Source organism: Pipistrellus hanaki (assembly GCF_964339955.1).
Source record: "Pipistrellus hanaki genome assembly, chromosome: 4".
NCBI lineage: Eukaryota > Metazoa > Chordata > Mammalia > Chiroptera > Vespertilionidae > Pipistrellus > Pipistrellus hanaki.
The window spans coordinates 35651635-35668041 of NC_140506.1; the positions used below are offsets into that span (position 1 = coordinate 35651635).

General features: G+C 34.4%; 1 protein-coding gene across 2 annotated transcripts in view; it reads left to right on the forward strand.

Annotated features, from left to right (window-relative positions):
• The window catches only part of POLK (DNA polymerase kappa), a 57453-nt gene that overhangs the window by 11300 nt on the left and 29746 nt on the right, over nucleotides 1–16407 (forward strand). For both annotated transcript variants that reach the window (XM_084880449.1, XM_084880448.1), the window contains 2 exons: nucleotides 9259–9430; nucleotides 10691–10810. In XM_084880449.1, the coding sequence (XP_084736575.1) occupies nucleotides 9296–9430; nucleotides 10691–10810 (255 nt within the window). In that variant the 5' untranslated portion in view covers nucleotides 9259–9295. The remainder of the gene's footprint in view (nucleotides 1–9258; nucleotides 9431–10690; nucleotides 10811–16407) is intronic.

The following is a 16407-nucleotide window of genomic DNA, read 5'->3' on the forward strand; positions in this document are numbered from 1 at the left end:
TTTTTTCCTATTGTATTATGATAAAGGAAGAAACCACTGACTATTATAAAAGAGAAGTCACCTTTGCTGCTACTTTCACTTGCACAAAGACAAGATTTAGGAAGCTCTCATTTTTATTAAAAAAAAAAAAGTCCTTTTATGTATAATGCTGCTCTTTTATTGTCTGTGTTGCTTTAGATGGAAATATAGGGCTTTTTAAATTACTGATTTTTAGTTGTTATTCGGTAAGGCAAATGCATGGTAGAAATGAACTGGTTGTGTTAGATGCTATGATATTGAAAAATTGCCCCTTCAGATTTGCAGTTGATCCCCAAATACATTTTTCTTTATGCAATGTTTGTCACATTTCAGGATACAAAAAAAAGCCCTCATCTATAAATATTTCTTTAAAAAGTTCACAGTTTTTAGAAAAATCTGAATGAACATCATATTTTCAGAATTTTATTTTAGTTTCTTGTCATTGTTTCATATTTTCATTTGAAGACTTTGGAGAGTTTTCAAAATCATGATGTCATGTAAAACTAAATTAAGACATAAAGTTGGGCCTTTTATTTCAGTACTATATGATATTTTATCACCATTCATTCCATTTTTACATTACTTCCATTATCAGTTAACAAAACAACTATAGTTGCATCTTTTTGGGTAAGATTTCACTAATTTTCTATTTTTATCTTTTTGTATTTATATTACGTGTGATGGCTTTGAAGCCAGACCTGAAACACAGTCCCAAATTTGTCTGACTTTATCTAAGGTACCTACTAAATCTGCACCTTAGTTCCTCTTCTCTTACGAAGATTAAATACACATACAACACAATAAGATTCATGTTAGCTTTTATAGTTATTACCTTTAAAAATACTTAACTGAGGTGTTACCATTATTTTTACTTCTTTCTGAATAATAATGTGCCCATCATTCATTCAACATACATTTATTAAATAACAGGCTGAGTGGCCTGTTATTACTCTCTTGAAACCTGTATTTTAGTTGTACTAAGTTCTGCAAAAAACATTGCCTTATTTTTCTTCACAGATTCTAGGAGAAAATCTCTCTAAAATCAATAAAAACATTTAAAAAAAATTTAATATAAGCATTTGACAGGTATTTATATTTTAAAAAATATAGCTTTATTTATTAGAGAGAGAGAGAGAGAGATCAATGATGAGAGAGAATCATCAATCGCTTGCCTCCTGCACACACCCCCTGGGGATCAGGCCTGAAACCCAGGCATGTGCCCTGACCAGGAATTGAACTGTGACCTCTTGGTTCATGGGTCAATGCTCAACCACTGAGCCATGCTGGCTGGGCAGGTATTTACATTTTTAAAATATGCATGTTCTAAACTAGACTTCTAGAAATTTTCTTGGGGGATATTCTAGGGTTTAATTTAAAACTTTACTGAGAACTTGATCTATTCTTAGAAGTATATTAATTTGATTTTTACATTAAAGTGCATATGTTTGTTAAGCTATATTGATATAAAGTATTTCTATACATATTCTAGGTAGTAATATATGTGATTTTTATTTTTTATTTTATTTTATTTTTTAAAATATATTTTATTGATTTTTTACAGAGAGGAAGGGAGAAAGATAGAGAGAGAGAAACGTTGATGAGAGAGAAACATCGACCAGCTGCCTCTTACACACCCCCTACCGCGGATGTGCCTGCAACCAATGTACATGCCCTTGACCGGAATTGAACCTGGGACCTTTCAGTCCGCAGAGCCAAACCGGTTTCGGCATATATGTGATTTTTAAATCAGTCATGCCAAACACATTAGTATGTTGGTGCATTCATACAATTAAGAGTTATGAGATCAAACTCAGCATATGCTGTTAACATTGAAATTTTATGTGTGTGTCAGACTTGGTTACCTTCATATTATATTCATTGACTTGAAGTAAACTAAAATATAGCTGTTTGGTTCCTTGACTTGAATTTTAGGATCATGTCGATGGTAAAGCCTTAAAAGCCATGAAGAAGAATCTCTTGCTGGTTTCCTGAGTTCCACAAGATCTGAGATGGGAGTTGTGAGGGACGCGGGCTGCGCCAGGCGTTTGTTCTCATTCTGACTTCCTTAAAGTTACGGCTAACATTTTGTGTGTGTTGGTGGTGGGTGGTTGTTTTCCTTTTGTCTTATTTAGTAATGAGGATTTTTCTATTTCACAATTACATGCTCATGTTTGCAGCTAGGCCTGTAGTCTTAGTTACTTTTTAGAGATATAAGTAAGAATGAATGTGTGAGGAGAGAATCCAAATAGTTACATGCTTACTATGTGTTTACTGTGCTAGGGAGCTCTTACATATTAAACATTTAACCCTCAACAATCCTGGCAGGTGTTATAGACCAGGAGACCAAGATTTTATAGAACTTGAAATCACATAAATTACCCCAAAGGACACAGCTAATTAAGCTTCAGAGTTTACATTTAAATCCAGGACTATCTGGCTACAAATCTCTATCAAAATGCCTCTTGAAACTGAACTCTTTATTAAGTCTGTAAGTTAAAATAAGCAGTTAGCGTATTTAGCTCTCATTAAGGACAAAATAAGTACCAGTAAATCTGTACTATTCCTTTTATGGACTAATAGTTCTGTATAGTTAACATAAGTCATTTATTGTGCAAGAGATGATAGTTTAATAAGTTATTCTAGCTCAGTGTTTTGCAAGTTTTTTTTTAACCCATGCTCACAAACATTCCTTTCCCTTTCCTGTAGGCTATGTATTTATGCTTTTATATTAGTGAGAATATATATGAAGAAATTATAGGAGAGCTCTACAGTATTCTTAGAACAAAGTTTTAAGGAAAAGGTTGAGGTTTTACTCAAGATTTTGTCAAGGGGTAGGTTGTGAAAGTGCTTTAAAATCCTGCCATAGACTTTTGGCACTATAAGAAATCAATAGTGGATTAAGAAATGATATAAAGAATAGGACTCAGAAAAAATGGAACAGGTTTGCTGGCTTGATTCCCCATTAGGGGGCATGCAGGAGGCAACCGATCAATGATTCTGATCACTGATGTTTCTCTCTCTCCTCCCTTCTTCTTTGACAGCCAATTGATGTGTTTCTCTCACATTAATGTTTTTCTCTCTCTTTCCCCCTCTCTTCCATGCTCCCTAAAAACCAATGGAAAAATATCCTTGGGTGAGGATTAAAATAAATAAATAAATTTCTAAAATAAGGGAAAAAAAAGAATTGTGGTATATGACTTGAGTGTATGTGAGCACATATGTGTGTATAAAGTAACTGAAGAGAAACAGAGAGCATAATGTGTTAAAATGTTTGAGTTGTGGTTTTTTATATTCTTGAAAATTAAAAAATATTTAGAAGAAACTGGAAAAAAAATTTTAAGTAGACATTAACTTGAAAATGACTACTTTAAAATTAGGATAGTATTCTTTATTGTATTTGAATTTAGATAGTAAAAAGAACATTTAAGCACAGTCTAAAATTTTGTGCTTGCTGCCTAATCTGTTCAAACAAACATTAAATATTTGAACATTTGGAGAATTTAAAAATATTTGTTCTTTTTTAAAAAAATAAATCTTTATTGTTTAGATTATTACAATTGCTCCTCTTTTTTCTTCCCATAGCTCCCCTCCACCCGGTTCCCACTGCACCCTCTGCCCTTACCCTCCCCCCACACACACTGCCCTCATCTATAGGTGTACGATTTTTGTCCCGTCTCTTCCTGCACCCCTCCATACCCCTTCCCCGCCAAGGATTGTCAGTCCCCTCCCTTTCTATGCCCATTTCTTTCATTTGTGACATGCTTCTTTGTCTCCGTATTTTGGCTGCTTTCCTGAGTTGATTAAGTGGCTTTGTGTGCTAGGTGTCCTATAGGGCTCAGTGGCTCAGCCTCCCCAGTTACCTGAGGTGGACACTCATGATGCACCCCTTTGTGGGCTGTGTGCAGTCTTATTGTAGTTAAGCCTTGATTATTGTTGGTATCACTGGGAGGAATTGACCTCCAGACCAATTGGTTGTGAGGATCAGCTGTGTCTACCCTGGGAGAACTTCTGTGCTTGAGACACCCTTATGAGACAAGACTTGCAAAAGCCTCTGTGCTCAGCTTGGATGGGGCATAGTTCCCATCAGTCCTGCACTAAGAGACTCCTGGGTCTCAGTGTCCCGTGGTAATCGCTGCAAGAACCTCTGAGAGAGTGGCACCCTCGAGTTTTGCCCACATCTGGACAGTCTAGTTTCTCCCGAATGAGTCTGGGTCTCCAGAGTCTCGCACAGAACTGGAGCTTTTTTCTCCCTTCTGATTGAGAAAGCCAGCCAAGTATTCAGTTGCCAGCCCTCTCAGGGCACGCGCACCTCCGTATCACTGCCTTCTGCAGCTCCTCTGAGTCTCAGTGTGCTTTTCTCTTTCCTTCTAGTTGTAAAATTTCCACTCAGCCAGCCTTCCTGTTGTTCTGGATGATGTCCGTTTTGTTTTTTAGTTGTAGTTTTGAAATTGTTGTGCAAGGCAGCTGTTTAAGTGTTTACCTATGTCGCCATCTTGATTTCTCTCTAAAAATAGTTCTTAAAACCTATGTAGATTTTCTGGGGGATTATTTGGTTTGGTTATTTGTAATATATTAAAAGTAGGAAGCAGGCTCCACCTAGGAAATTTCCTATGATTTAATTTTGCCCCCTCCTCCTCTTCCCATCTCCTTTTCTTTCCTGCTTTATTCCTACTCTTTCTCTTATTTATTTTGTATAATTTCTGGTAGATTAATTCTAAGTAATTTTGGTTGATATGCTAAGTGCTTGTGATATTGTTTATGTGGTTTTGTGTGCTTTTTAAATAGGTAGGCCAAGCCCTAACTCACAAAAAATTTCTTTAGAATCCCTTCTAAAGAATTCTAATTTTCCATCCTTACTACCACCCAAAACATTGGTTGGCCTTAATATTTTTTAAGTGGTATCCTGAATTGTCAGTGGTAGAATCAGACTGGGAAGAATTTGAATGTTTCCAGAGAAAATGTGCTTTTAAACAATATGCTAACCCACAAGAACCCAGAGTTCTTTCCTTTGAGTAATGCATTACTGTTTGTGCTTCTGGGTTGAAGTGAAACAGATTATTCAGAAATGTCAAGCTATAAAAATGTTAGCCCATTAAAAAAAATTATAAAGTCAGTTATATCCATTCATAGACTTTGGGACTTTATAGGTCATGCTGCATAGTAATCATAGGACAAATACTTCTTTGGAAGCTAAACAAACAAAATCCGCTGTATGATCTGTGAACTTTGGTATTTTGACAAGGATGTTTAGTGTATCCTCTTCCCTTATATAATCTCTTTATCTTAAAGAGAAGGAAGTAATAAATCTAACCAATGGACACAGACAACAGCGGGGTGAAGGTATGAGTAGAGGGATGCGGGGGGGGGGGGGGGGGGGCGGGGGGGGCGAAATGGGGTGATAAGGATACATATGTAATACCTTCATCAGTAAAGAAATCAAAAAAGAAAATAATACAAGTGATTTTTCACAGCTCTGAAAATTTGCTGAACTTAATAATAATAACTATTGATTGAGTTTATCACATAGCAGACACTATCCCTGACTTTATGTGCTGCCCTCCTAAGGTAATTTGAAGCAGTATTAAATCTTCCTCCCAGAAAAATATGGAAAATCTTCATTCTTTGTGGTATTATGTGATTATCTCTGCTAGAAACTCCCCTTTCCATTTATGGATTTCTAGATAAAGCAACTCAGTAAGAACTAATGGGACAAATAGCTATACTAGGACTAATGAGGGATTTTAGAAATTTGAAAATAACAGGAATACTAAATAATAAAAACAAAGCAGGCTCACCACAGTCACATAAACGAGATTACCAAAAGAAACTGATAGTGACCCAAGCACACAAAAACTTAGTATGATGTTTATTGCTGTTCTCTAACAATTTTTCTTAGATTTAGATATACTTGGAAGCATTTAAAGAAATTAAGTTTAACAAAGCAACTTAATTTCCCAAAGAATAAACAAACTAGAATCTTTTCAATATTAATGGAGCCTAACGAGCATTATATTTTATAAATTCAAAATATTCTTACATTTTAATACAATTCCCAAATGCTTTAATAAACCAATTTAACCATTAAGTGTCTTAGGAAAATAGGGTTGTGAAATTGGAGATTGTTCAGGCTCATATACATGTCCTTACATGTCATGTTGAAATAGGAAAAACTACAAATATTTTTAAATTATTAAATTCAGAAAAGCAGATTTTCTCCCATTCTTTTAATATGATTATGTGCCCTTCCTATGTGGATAAAAGAATGAGAAAATGATATAAACTGAGTATGAGGGTAGACAGATAACAGGTAATTGAGATACAGATTCTTAAAGATTAGGGGTTTATTCTGGAGTGATATGGGGTGCCATTATATAGTTTTTAGCAGAGGAATAACATGACCTAGCTTATGATTTAAAGAATCATTTGGGTTACGATGTTGATAATTGAATGTAGGAGGAAAAGAGCAGAAACAAAGGACTGTTGAAGAAGCTATTGCAATAATCCAGGGAAGAGATAGTAACGATAGTTCAGAATCGAGTGAAAATAATGAGAAGTGGTAAATTCAGAGTACATTTTGAAAGCTGAGCCCACAGGATTTCCTGACAGTTTGGATATGGGGTGTATGAGAAACAAAGAGGTCAAGAATGGCTACAGTGTTATTTGCATGAGCAATCAGAAAAGATTAGAGTTGCCTTCAACTGAGTTGAGGAAGACTGCAACTGGACCTTGTCTGGAGGATAGAGGCATATGAGAAGATCAATTTGGACATAATAAATTTGAGTTGTCAGACATGCATTTGGACTAGGGTTCAAGGTTGGAAGTCATAGCCTGTAGATGATATTAAGTAAGCCCATGTCCATGGAACTGGACGTAAATTGCCTGGTAACTGGGCATCAACAAGGCAAGGTGGTAGCTGAAAACTAACTTTAACGATCACAGTTTTTCGTGGTGTCAGTATTGCTGATAGCTTACTTCTTCTGACCGAATTAAGGACCAAAACCAATTGTTCTTAGAGATTTTGGCCTAAATAGTATACCATATGTGAAGTAATAAGCATCCATTAAATGTTTCTTTTCCTTTCATACATTGCACCATTTAAAGGACAAGGCAACTTAACTGCAGGATGTCTGCATTTAGCCTCTCCACTCTTCAGTAGGTTTGGGGAAATTATGAATGGATTACATTTACCTGTTTTACTGGAAAATGACAAGTATTTGGGTTACTAAAGAATAAGGCAAACTATCAGGTACTATTAGGCTGAATGTAATAGTTGAGAAAAATTCAAATGATGAAATTAGAAAAACAATCTCTATACTCTTGGGCACTGAGGAAAAACATCACCAGTGGTTCCTATACTTTGGGGCACATTGGCATTAGTTGGGCATCTCTTAAAAATATTGGTATTTGTTCCTACTCCCAGACCTGATTCATTTGGTATGGAATATGATGTAGGCATCAAGAGTTTTAGAATTTTTCCAGGTGGCTAATGTACAGCAAAGTTTGAGAACTGCTGTGATGTATACTGTTTGTTTTCTAATGGAACTATCTCTAATAATCACAGTATTTAAATTTCCTTTCATATTTTTTTTCATTTTTTGCTGGTGCCAAAAATGGAAGCAACATTGATTAAAGGTCTTCTTGCAGTCATTATGCCAAGTGAAATAAGTCAGATAAAAAAAGAAAAACACTATATGATTTCATTTATGTATGGAATTTTTTAAAAAACACACACACTGAAGTCATAGATACAAAAAACAGATTGGTGGTTGGGCGGGAGGAACAAAATGGGTGAAGGAGGTCAAATGGTAAGAAATTCCAGTTATAAAATGAATTAAGTTCTTGGGATGCAATGTACAGCATGGTGCCTATAGTTAATAATACTATCTTGCATGTTTGAAAGTTGATAAGAGATCTTAAAAGTTAGTACAAAAAATTTGCTATGATAGCTTCATTGGGCTTGAAAAGGACTTGGATTCAAATCACAGTTATTTTGCTTATTAGCAGAATTATAATAGGCAATTTCTTTAACCTTCCTGATATTCTGAATTCTTTTCTCTAACATGAGAATAACCAAATATACTTTGCATGGTTATTATAAATAGTTTTTAAAGCTAATGTATGTGAAGGTAAATAATAAAGAACTATATAAAGATATTAAAGAATTATTTTTAAATATTTTTCTTAACCTCAGAAATGATAAAATATTATAAAATGTAGTAATTTCCTGAAAGTGAATTGATTATTATTTTTTCACTGCCATAAGAATAAAGCTCTTCATACAGCAGGTAATAAGTGCTTGTTTAAGTAAACATGTTTAGAGGAAATGTTGTTATGTATTTATTTTCTACTAGAGGCCAGGTGCATGAAAAGTCATGTGCTGGAGGGAGGGGCCCCTCAGCCCGGCCTGCCCCCTCTCACAGTCCTGGAGCCCTCAGAGACAAGAGGCGACCCGGCAATCAGGGGAAGGCGACACCCCCTCACATCTCTGCTGCTGCCACTGCCGGCAGTGCAAGCCTCAGCCGGCCCTGGCTAACTGAGCCTCGGGTGGCCCTGGATGGCTGGGAAGCCACCATCTGAGGCTTGCCTGCACCTCGGGCTGGCCCTGGTGGCTGGGGGCTGAGGAGACTGGGTGACTCTGGAGGTAGGCGTGTGCCTGCTGTCCCGGCTTTGCTGAGGGGACTGGGTGCCGCCATCGTGTGACTGTGAGCGCCTCCATCTTTGGGGGTAGGGCAGTCAGCATACTTCCTCCTTATTGGCTGTGGGCACTGCCATCTTTGTGACGGAATGAGGGTCAATTAGCATATTTCCTCTTTATTATATAGGATAGAGTGTATTAATATGTGAAAAACATGTGGGAAACTCAGGCCTGGATTTCAACACAGATGTCACTTATTAACAAGTTTGTGTCATTAGACATGTTCTAGGTCTCAGGTTTCTTTTCTCTTTATATTGGGGATAATAACCTCTCAGGGCTCCTAAGTGAGATTCAAGTATAAAGCACCAAGCATAGTGACTGGCACAGAGCTTAAAGGAAATGTTACTTCATTTTTCCCCTCCAAGAGTACTATGATATTGGAATAGTAATTTTAAATGCTGAATAATGATAATTTCTCAGTAGCTAAACATTCCTCACCACCACTTTTTATTTGTTTTGCCTATTTCTATATCATTTTAAGTGTCTACCTCCCCTCCCACTGTCAGTACTTTGAAAAGCATTTTTTATTTTGTATGCTTTTTCAGGTAATGAAAGAAGCCATTTCAACGCTAAGTCTACGCCATGGACAGCACAAAGGAGAAGAATGGCAATTACAAAGATGATCTTCTTCTTAGGATGGGACTTAATGATAATAAAGCGGGGATGGAAGGATTAGATAAAGAGAAAATAAACAAAATTATAATGGAAGCCACAAAGGTACGTTTTTTGTTTCTTTCAATATCTTTAATATAGTAACTTTTATACTTGTCGTTTAAATGAAAATCAGTAAATTTTAAATATCCTTTTAATTATAATTTTCATATATAACGTTGTTAAGCTACAAATGGGCATGGAAGAATCTTTCTATTCATTTGTTCTTGCCATCCCATTTTCTACTTCACATATATATAATATGCATGTAAAAGCAAAATATCATACATGTATTTTTTTTGCCATTTTAACCCCAGGAGGAGAATATTGTGATTGTTGTTCTTTTTTCCAGCTTTTAAAGCTTTATAGATTTCAAAATAAAAAGTTCAGGGAAAAATAATTTTAGTATATAAAACGTAGATGCAATTTTGAAAGTTAAATGGATTAAGAGATGAAATAAGCAGGTATAACATATCGACCCTGGTTGAATCCTGCTTAAACAAAAACATAGATGAATTTGAAGTTGGAAAGGATACTAGATGATAATAAGGAATTATTCACCTTATTAGTTATAAAAATGTTATGATTATGTGGGGAAATAGCCTTATGTTTTTTTTTTCTTTTTTAAGTATATTTTTATTGATTTCTGAGAGGGAGAGAGAGAGAAACATCCTATATAATAAGAGAGGAATATGCTAATTATCCATTATGCTATAATAATCTGACAGTTCCTCAAAAGATTTAGTGTGGAGTTACCATGTGACACAGACTTCACTCCTAGGTGCATATCCAAGGGAAATGAAAACATGTCTACCCACAAAACATGTACACATATAATCATTGCAACATTTTTTATAATAACCAAAAGTAAAAATAATCCAGATGTCTATCAGTCTAATGACTAGAAAGATATTATGTTCAGTGATAGGATAATATGTAATTTTCTGAAAGTTATTTCTTTAATGACTAACAGTAAATTTTTAAAAATACTTTTAAAGTAAAAGTGAAGGAGGTAACTGATGATCCATCTGACTAAGGCCTTGGATATGACCTAAGGATTCATTGTTATTTTTTTAGTGCAGATATGTATCTATCTTAGTTTATAATGTGCTTAGTACTGCTTCACAACAATTCTATCATGTAGGTAAGTATAAAGAAACTGAGACATAGAAAGATTAATTTTAGGATCGCTTAGCTAGAAATAGTTGAGCTACATTTTGAATTTAATCATTCTCATGCTCTCTTATTCTTAAGCTTCCAGGTTATACTACAGTGATGCTTTCCTTCAGACATTTTTCTTATGCTTTGCTCTGCTTTCCTACATAGGGGTCCAGATTTTATGGAAATGAGCTCAAGAAAGAAAAGCAAGTAAACCAACGAATTGAAAATATGATGCAACAAAAAGCTCAAATTACCAGTCAGCAGCTAAGGAAAGCACAATTACAGGTATTTATTTGCTAAAGAAAGTGAAACCTGATAGAATAGGAATTGACAGTTTAAATGTATCATGCTCATATTTTAAGTAAAAACAAGGTAAAATATAAATAAAATGTTCGTTAAACTGTAAAACAAAAATTTAACAAATATGTATACTTTGTTAAAATTACTCTACTTTACATAAAGATCCTACACTCAGACATTGTCACCTTCATCAAACAGACGAGTAAAAGGTAGGTTAAATAACTTGCCTAGTTATTTGACAAGTAGTTGGCAAAGTCAAAGCTTATATTCTTTTTATTATATACATACTTGGCAGCTAGAAGGGTCACAAGATTAATGTGCCATATTTTCTCAATGCTGATTTTAGAGGAACATATTAACTAATTAAATTAAAAGATAATTTAAAACATAATTGTATTATAGTAAAACAAAAAGTCACATAAAGGGTAGACTATCTAATGTCTAATTTTTAAAATAAAACACAAGAATTCTAAAAATTTGAGGGCTTTTGGCTTCTTCAGAATCTTTGGAGAGTAAATACTTTGTTTTCTGATATTAAAAGTTATTTCAGGAGAAAAGTTTGATAAGAACTACACTGCCAGAGAACACATGGTAGATTGACAACTCAAAGCAGTCAAGGTTCTGCTAATAAAACTAAAGTTTAATTTTAAAAATAATCTTATTGTTGATAAATCTGATTCAATTTAACAAAGCACTTTACAACATAATGATAAAATCATAATTTGATTCTTGTGATAGCATTGAGATCATAAATTTTATGTCTTCTCTACCAAACTATAATGTACCATTTAAAAATATATATATGCTTTCCCAGAGCACAAGCTAATTTTGATCTTCTGTGTTAAGAAGTCTGCTACCATGATAAAAGATAATTTGTCTACCAAATCATCATTTTTAGTGCTTCATAGCATGCCACTGCATGGAGGTACCATAATTTATTTACTTTAACCCACTGGTTCCAGTTTTTTTTTGTTTTATATACATCCTTGTGATAATCATTCTTATTTACATGTCTTTTTGTAAGCCCCTACTCACCTCCCCTCTGACAGCTATCGGTCTATTTCATGTATTCCATGCTTTTTTTTCTATTTTGTTCTTCAGATTATTTTGTTCATTACATTCCACATATAAGTGAAATCATATGGTATTTGTCTTTCTCTGACTGGCTTGTTTCACTTAGCATAATAATCTCCAGGTCCATCCATGCTGTGGCAAAAGGTGGTTGTCTTTTTACACTTTAGCTACTAATATTTCCTTTTTCTGGCAATTTCCTCTTTTATTCTGTTAGGATGTAGGCTTAAGTAGCTGGCACAAGAGACCCAAATATATAATTGTCTAAATAAGACAAAAATTTATTTCTCTCTCACATAATAGGTAAATAATCCCAGCTAGTCAGTTCTGATCACCATAGTAATTTTGAGAACCAGTTTCTGCATCATGTTCCATAATTTCAAAAAGGTTATCCTTACCAGGATTGACAAAACTGGATTAGCTCCCTAGTAAGGAAGAAAGAACAAAGAAAAAATTAAAGGCAAAGAATTTGCTATTACACAAGTGAAAAAGAAGTTGCACACATTATTTCAGCTCACATCCTTTTATAAGAATTTAAGTTCCACCGTCATACCTAACTGTAAGAGAAGCTGTAAAATACACCTGAGTGGCCATGTACAGCTAAAAACCTATTACTTTAGAAGGAAGAATGGATTTGGGGGTTCAACTAGCAGTCCAAAGCAATGTTCTCTGTCTGTATTTCTAGAGGAGCAGGTATCGTTTTTCTCTTGATTTATAGATATTGTCATATATTAAGGATTTTTTATTTTTAAAAAATATATCTTACTGATTTTTTTACTGACATGAAAGGAGAGGGATAGAGTTAGAAACATCAATGAGAGAGAAACATCAATCAGCTGCCTCCTGCACACCCCCTACTGCCCGAAATCAAGGTACATGCCCTTGACCAGAATTGAACCTGGGACCCTTGAGTCCACAGGCCAGCGCTCTATCCACTGAGCCAAACCGGTTAGGGTATATTAAGGATTTTTTAATCTGCCACTTGTCAATATTTTTCCAGTTTGTTGTCTTTTAATTTTACAAGGTTCCCCCCCCCAATATAATTTTAAATGTTTATATAAACAAATTCAACAATATTTTTTAAAAATTTCCTTTTATTAAATATTATGCATAGAGGTTATTCCTCACAAATAAGCCTATGTTCTTTTAGTATTTGCATAGATTTTGTTATACTTAAATATTTAGTCTCTTTGGAATTTGTTTTGATGTAAGGTATGAAGTATTTTTTTCTTAAATAGTGAATATTATTTTTTTCCTAAGTGGTATTATTTTCCCCAAATAATGATTCTCTTGTCCCAACATCACTATTGAATCATGAGTCCTTTCTCTACTGAGTTGAAGAGGCATGTTTATATATTAAACTCTCATTGTACTTGGATTTGATTCTGGACTCTCCTGATCAATAAAATCTTTTCCTGTGTCACTACCATGCAATTTTAGTTACTAAATTACAATAATATAGTTTAATATCTTCCTTCACTACTCTTCTTTAAAAAATTTTTTTATTTTTCTCATGTATTCTTTTAAATAAATTTAAGCATCATTTTTATCAAGGTTTTTAAAAATTCTATTCTGTCCATATTAACATTGTTTTTAAATTGATATTAATCCTTATGCAATTGATTTTCTAGACCTTGTTTTGGTGAGTTTTATAGATCTATAGCCTGCAAATATCTTTAAGTTTTAAAGATATAATACATATGAGTGGTATTATATATAACAACATTTTGCTGTTCATACTATTTTTAAAGCTCATATTTTAAAATATGCTAATAATTTGGAGGAATAAAGAATATCTGTATATATTGTGCAACAGAATTTCAGATTTTGTTATAGTTTTAGTTGACTATTTCACAGGAGGATCTTTGGGGAATGACAGGAAATGTGTTTTCTGTTGATTGTTAAATTGTTTTGTTTGTTAAGCTTCCTTTAAAAGAAGTTGTATAAATGGAGGGGATTGAGGAAGTCTTAAGGAGTCTAGAAGTTCTCAGAGAACAGAAAAGTTTTCATAGGAAATGTGTTTCTATTTTAGAGTCATAAAATTTCTAAATAGTAGATTTTATTATGTGTGATAAGATAGTATGAACTATTGCCAGTCAAGCTGAGGTAAGTAATCTCTGTAGACATGAACTCCCATAATATTTATTCAGATCTTCTCCATGTATTCCCCACCCCATCCTCATTTGATTTCTTAAAGGCACATTTTTGTAGCTGCTAAAACATATTATTATAGTATGGGTTCATAAATTGAATAGACAAACATCATATTATAGTAAATGGCAACTACACAGCAAATCACTGAATTTTTACCATTTTTACACTTGATTTTGTGAATTCAGATTTATTCAACAATTGTCAGAGTAATGCTAATTAAAAAAATGAAAAACAATATTTATGAAATACTCTCCTAGATGTAATTTAAAAAAAGATTTTTAAGAACTTAGACAATATATGGATATCAAACATACCACTGGCTTATTTCAGTGATAAAAACCTTTAAAAATCTATTTTAGGGTAGCATAAAATAATGGAAAGAGCACAGCCTTTGAGTAACCTGATTTCCAGGTCTAATTCTAACATTTACCAGCTGTATGAAGGGCAAATTACTTAATCTTATTGAGTTTTAGTTTCCTTATCTATACTAGTGAAATGAGAGTATAATCATTATGTCAAAATTATTTTAACCATTAAATGCATTAACAATAAAAAGCACTTAAAATATACCCTTGTCATTTAATATACTCAGCAAATGTCACGTCTACTCTTAAAATTATAGGTAATATCATTAAGCCCTTACCACTTTACAAATAAGTAAAGTGAGGAGGAGAGGACAGTTACACTGTCATGTAACTAATTAGTGGCAGAGCTGAGACCCAAACAAAAGCCATTATCCTGTGACATACTAGGTCTCGAGTGTGGCAAAAGGGATACCGTACTTACATGTTTGAGATTCATATCCAAACTTGAAAGTCATTTGGAAGGAAATATGGAAGAAAGGAAAACAAGAATGAGGATTTCTCTAGAAGAAACTTGAAAACAGTGGTGGGCATTTGGTAAATGCTGATAGAAAAGAGTTCAGAGAAGGGTGACTAATGAGAGATAGTAAAGGAAAATGGAATGTATGAGTCATCAGTGGGGAGGTTTCTTTTTGGCAACTGCACACTTGCCATAAGCCCAGAAAGGTCAATAGATTGCTGAAGAAACCGCCATATCTTTAATATATGAGTCCAAGGAGAATTTTTCCCATTTAGTTTGCTTTCTATTATCTTTTCTCTTTCCAACGATTCTGGGTTAAGATATTTCAGATGCTGCTCTCTTATTCTCAGTTGACTCATATTTTAAGCATATTTTCTGGATTAATATAGAATAGTTTTCAAATCCTTGTTTTTATTAGTTTCCATGACTTGCTTATATCTTTTTTTAATGTCAAGATGCTATTATCCAGTGTAAAATTGAACTAGAAGTTTAAAAACTAGATAATAAATCAGTTTAATGTTGAAAGTTTCATTTATTAGTCATAGTGTGTCACTGTATGAGATCAGCCTTCCCCCAAATTTTTCTACAAATACTACTTTCTCTTTTTAACCAGAAATATACATATGTATAAATTTTATTCTCTCCCCCCCCCCCCCCCTTTCTTTCTTAAAGTTCTTTCTCCTTCTTATCTGAGACAAGGTTTCTTCTTAGGCACTACACTCACAATTCAGTATGTAATACAATAAGTGCCATAGTAAGAACAGGAAAACTTATAAGGAAACGTTTAATTCTGGGATGCAGAGGACAGAGATTCAGTTAAGTTTCAGAGAAATATCTGGACTCCCAAAGGCTTTGTGACAGGAAGGGCTTTCTCGGCATAGAAACAGCCTGAAGAAGGCAACGAGCACTGCAGATTGTTCAGTGAATTGCAGCCGAAATAGAATCAGACCCTCTAGGAAATCTTGCGATGACTGCTAGAGACACATGTGATTCAGTGTGATTGTTTCTGAAAGAGAAGTTGCAGTCTTAACCGGCAGCTAGTGTCACTATAATGCTAAGAAGCAATGATAGTAGCAAGGCTGAAGACCAGTGAGGGGAAAGGCTAAATTATACCCTTGTAACTCTCCACCTTTGAGGAAGCCTGCCATAGGGATTTCCATGTGATGGAAATTGCTTTTATTCTGGAGATAACCCCATTTACATATTTATGGCTGTTTTCCCTCAATTTATGGCTGTTTTTAAAAACGTATTTTTATTGATTTCAGAGAAGCAGGGAGAGAGAGATAGAAACATCACTGGTGAGAGAAAAATCATTCATCGGCTGCCTCTTGCACCCCCCACACTGGCATGTGCCCTGCAACCCTGGCATGGGCCCTGACCTCCTGGTTCATGCTCAACTACAGAGCCACACTGGCCAGGCTCCCCTCACATTTTTATTGTTTTGTTATACAGCTAGACATTGATCCTTTTAGTAATAGGTTGCATTTGTTGAATTTGTACCATTTGCCAGCCACTCTTCCATGTTCTTTATGTGT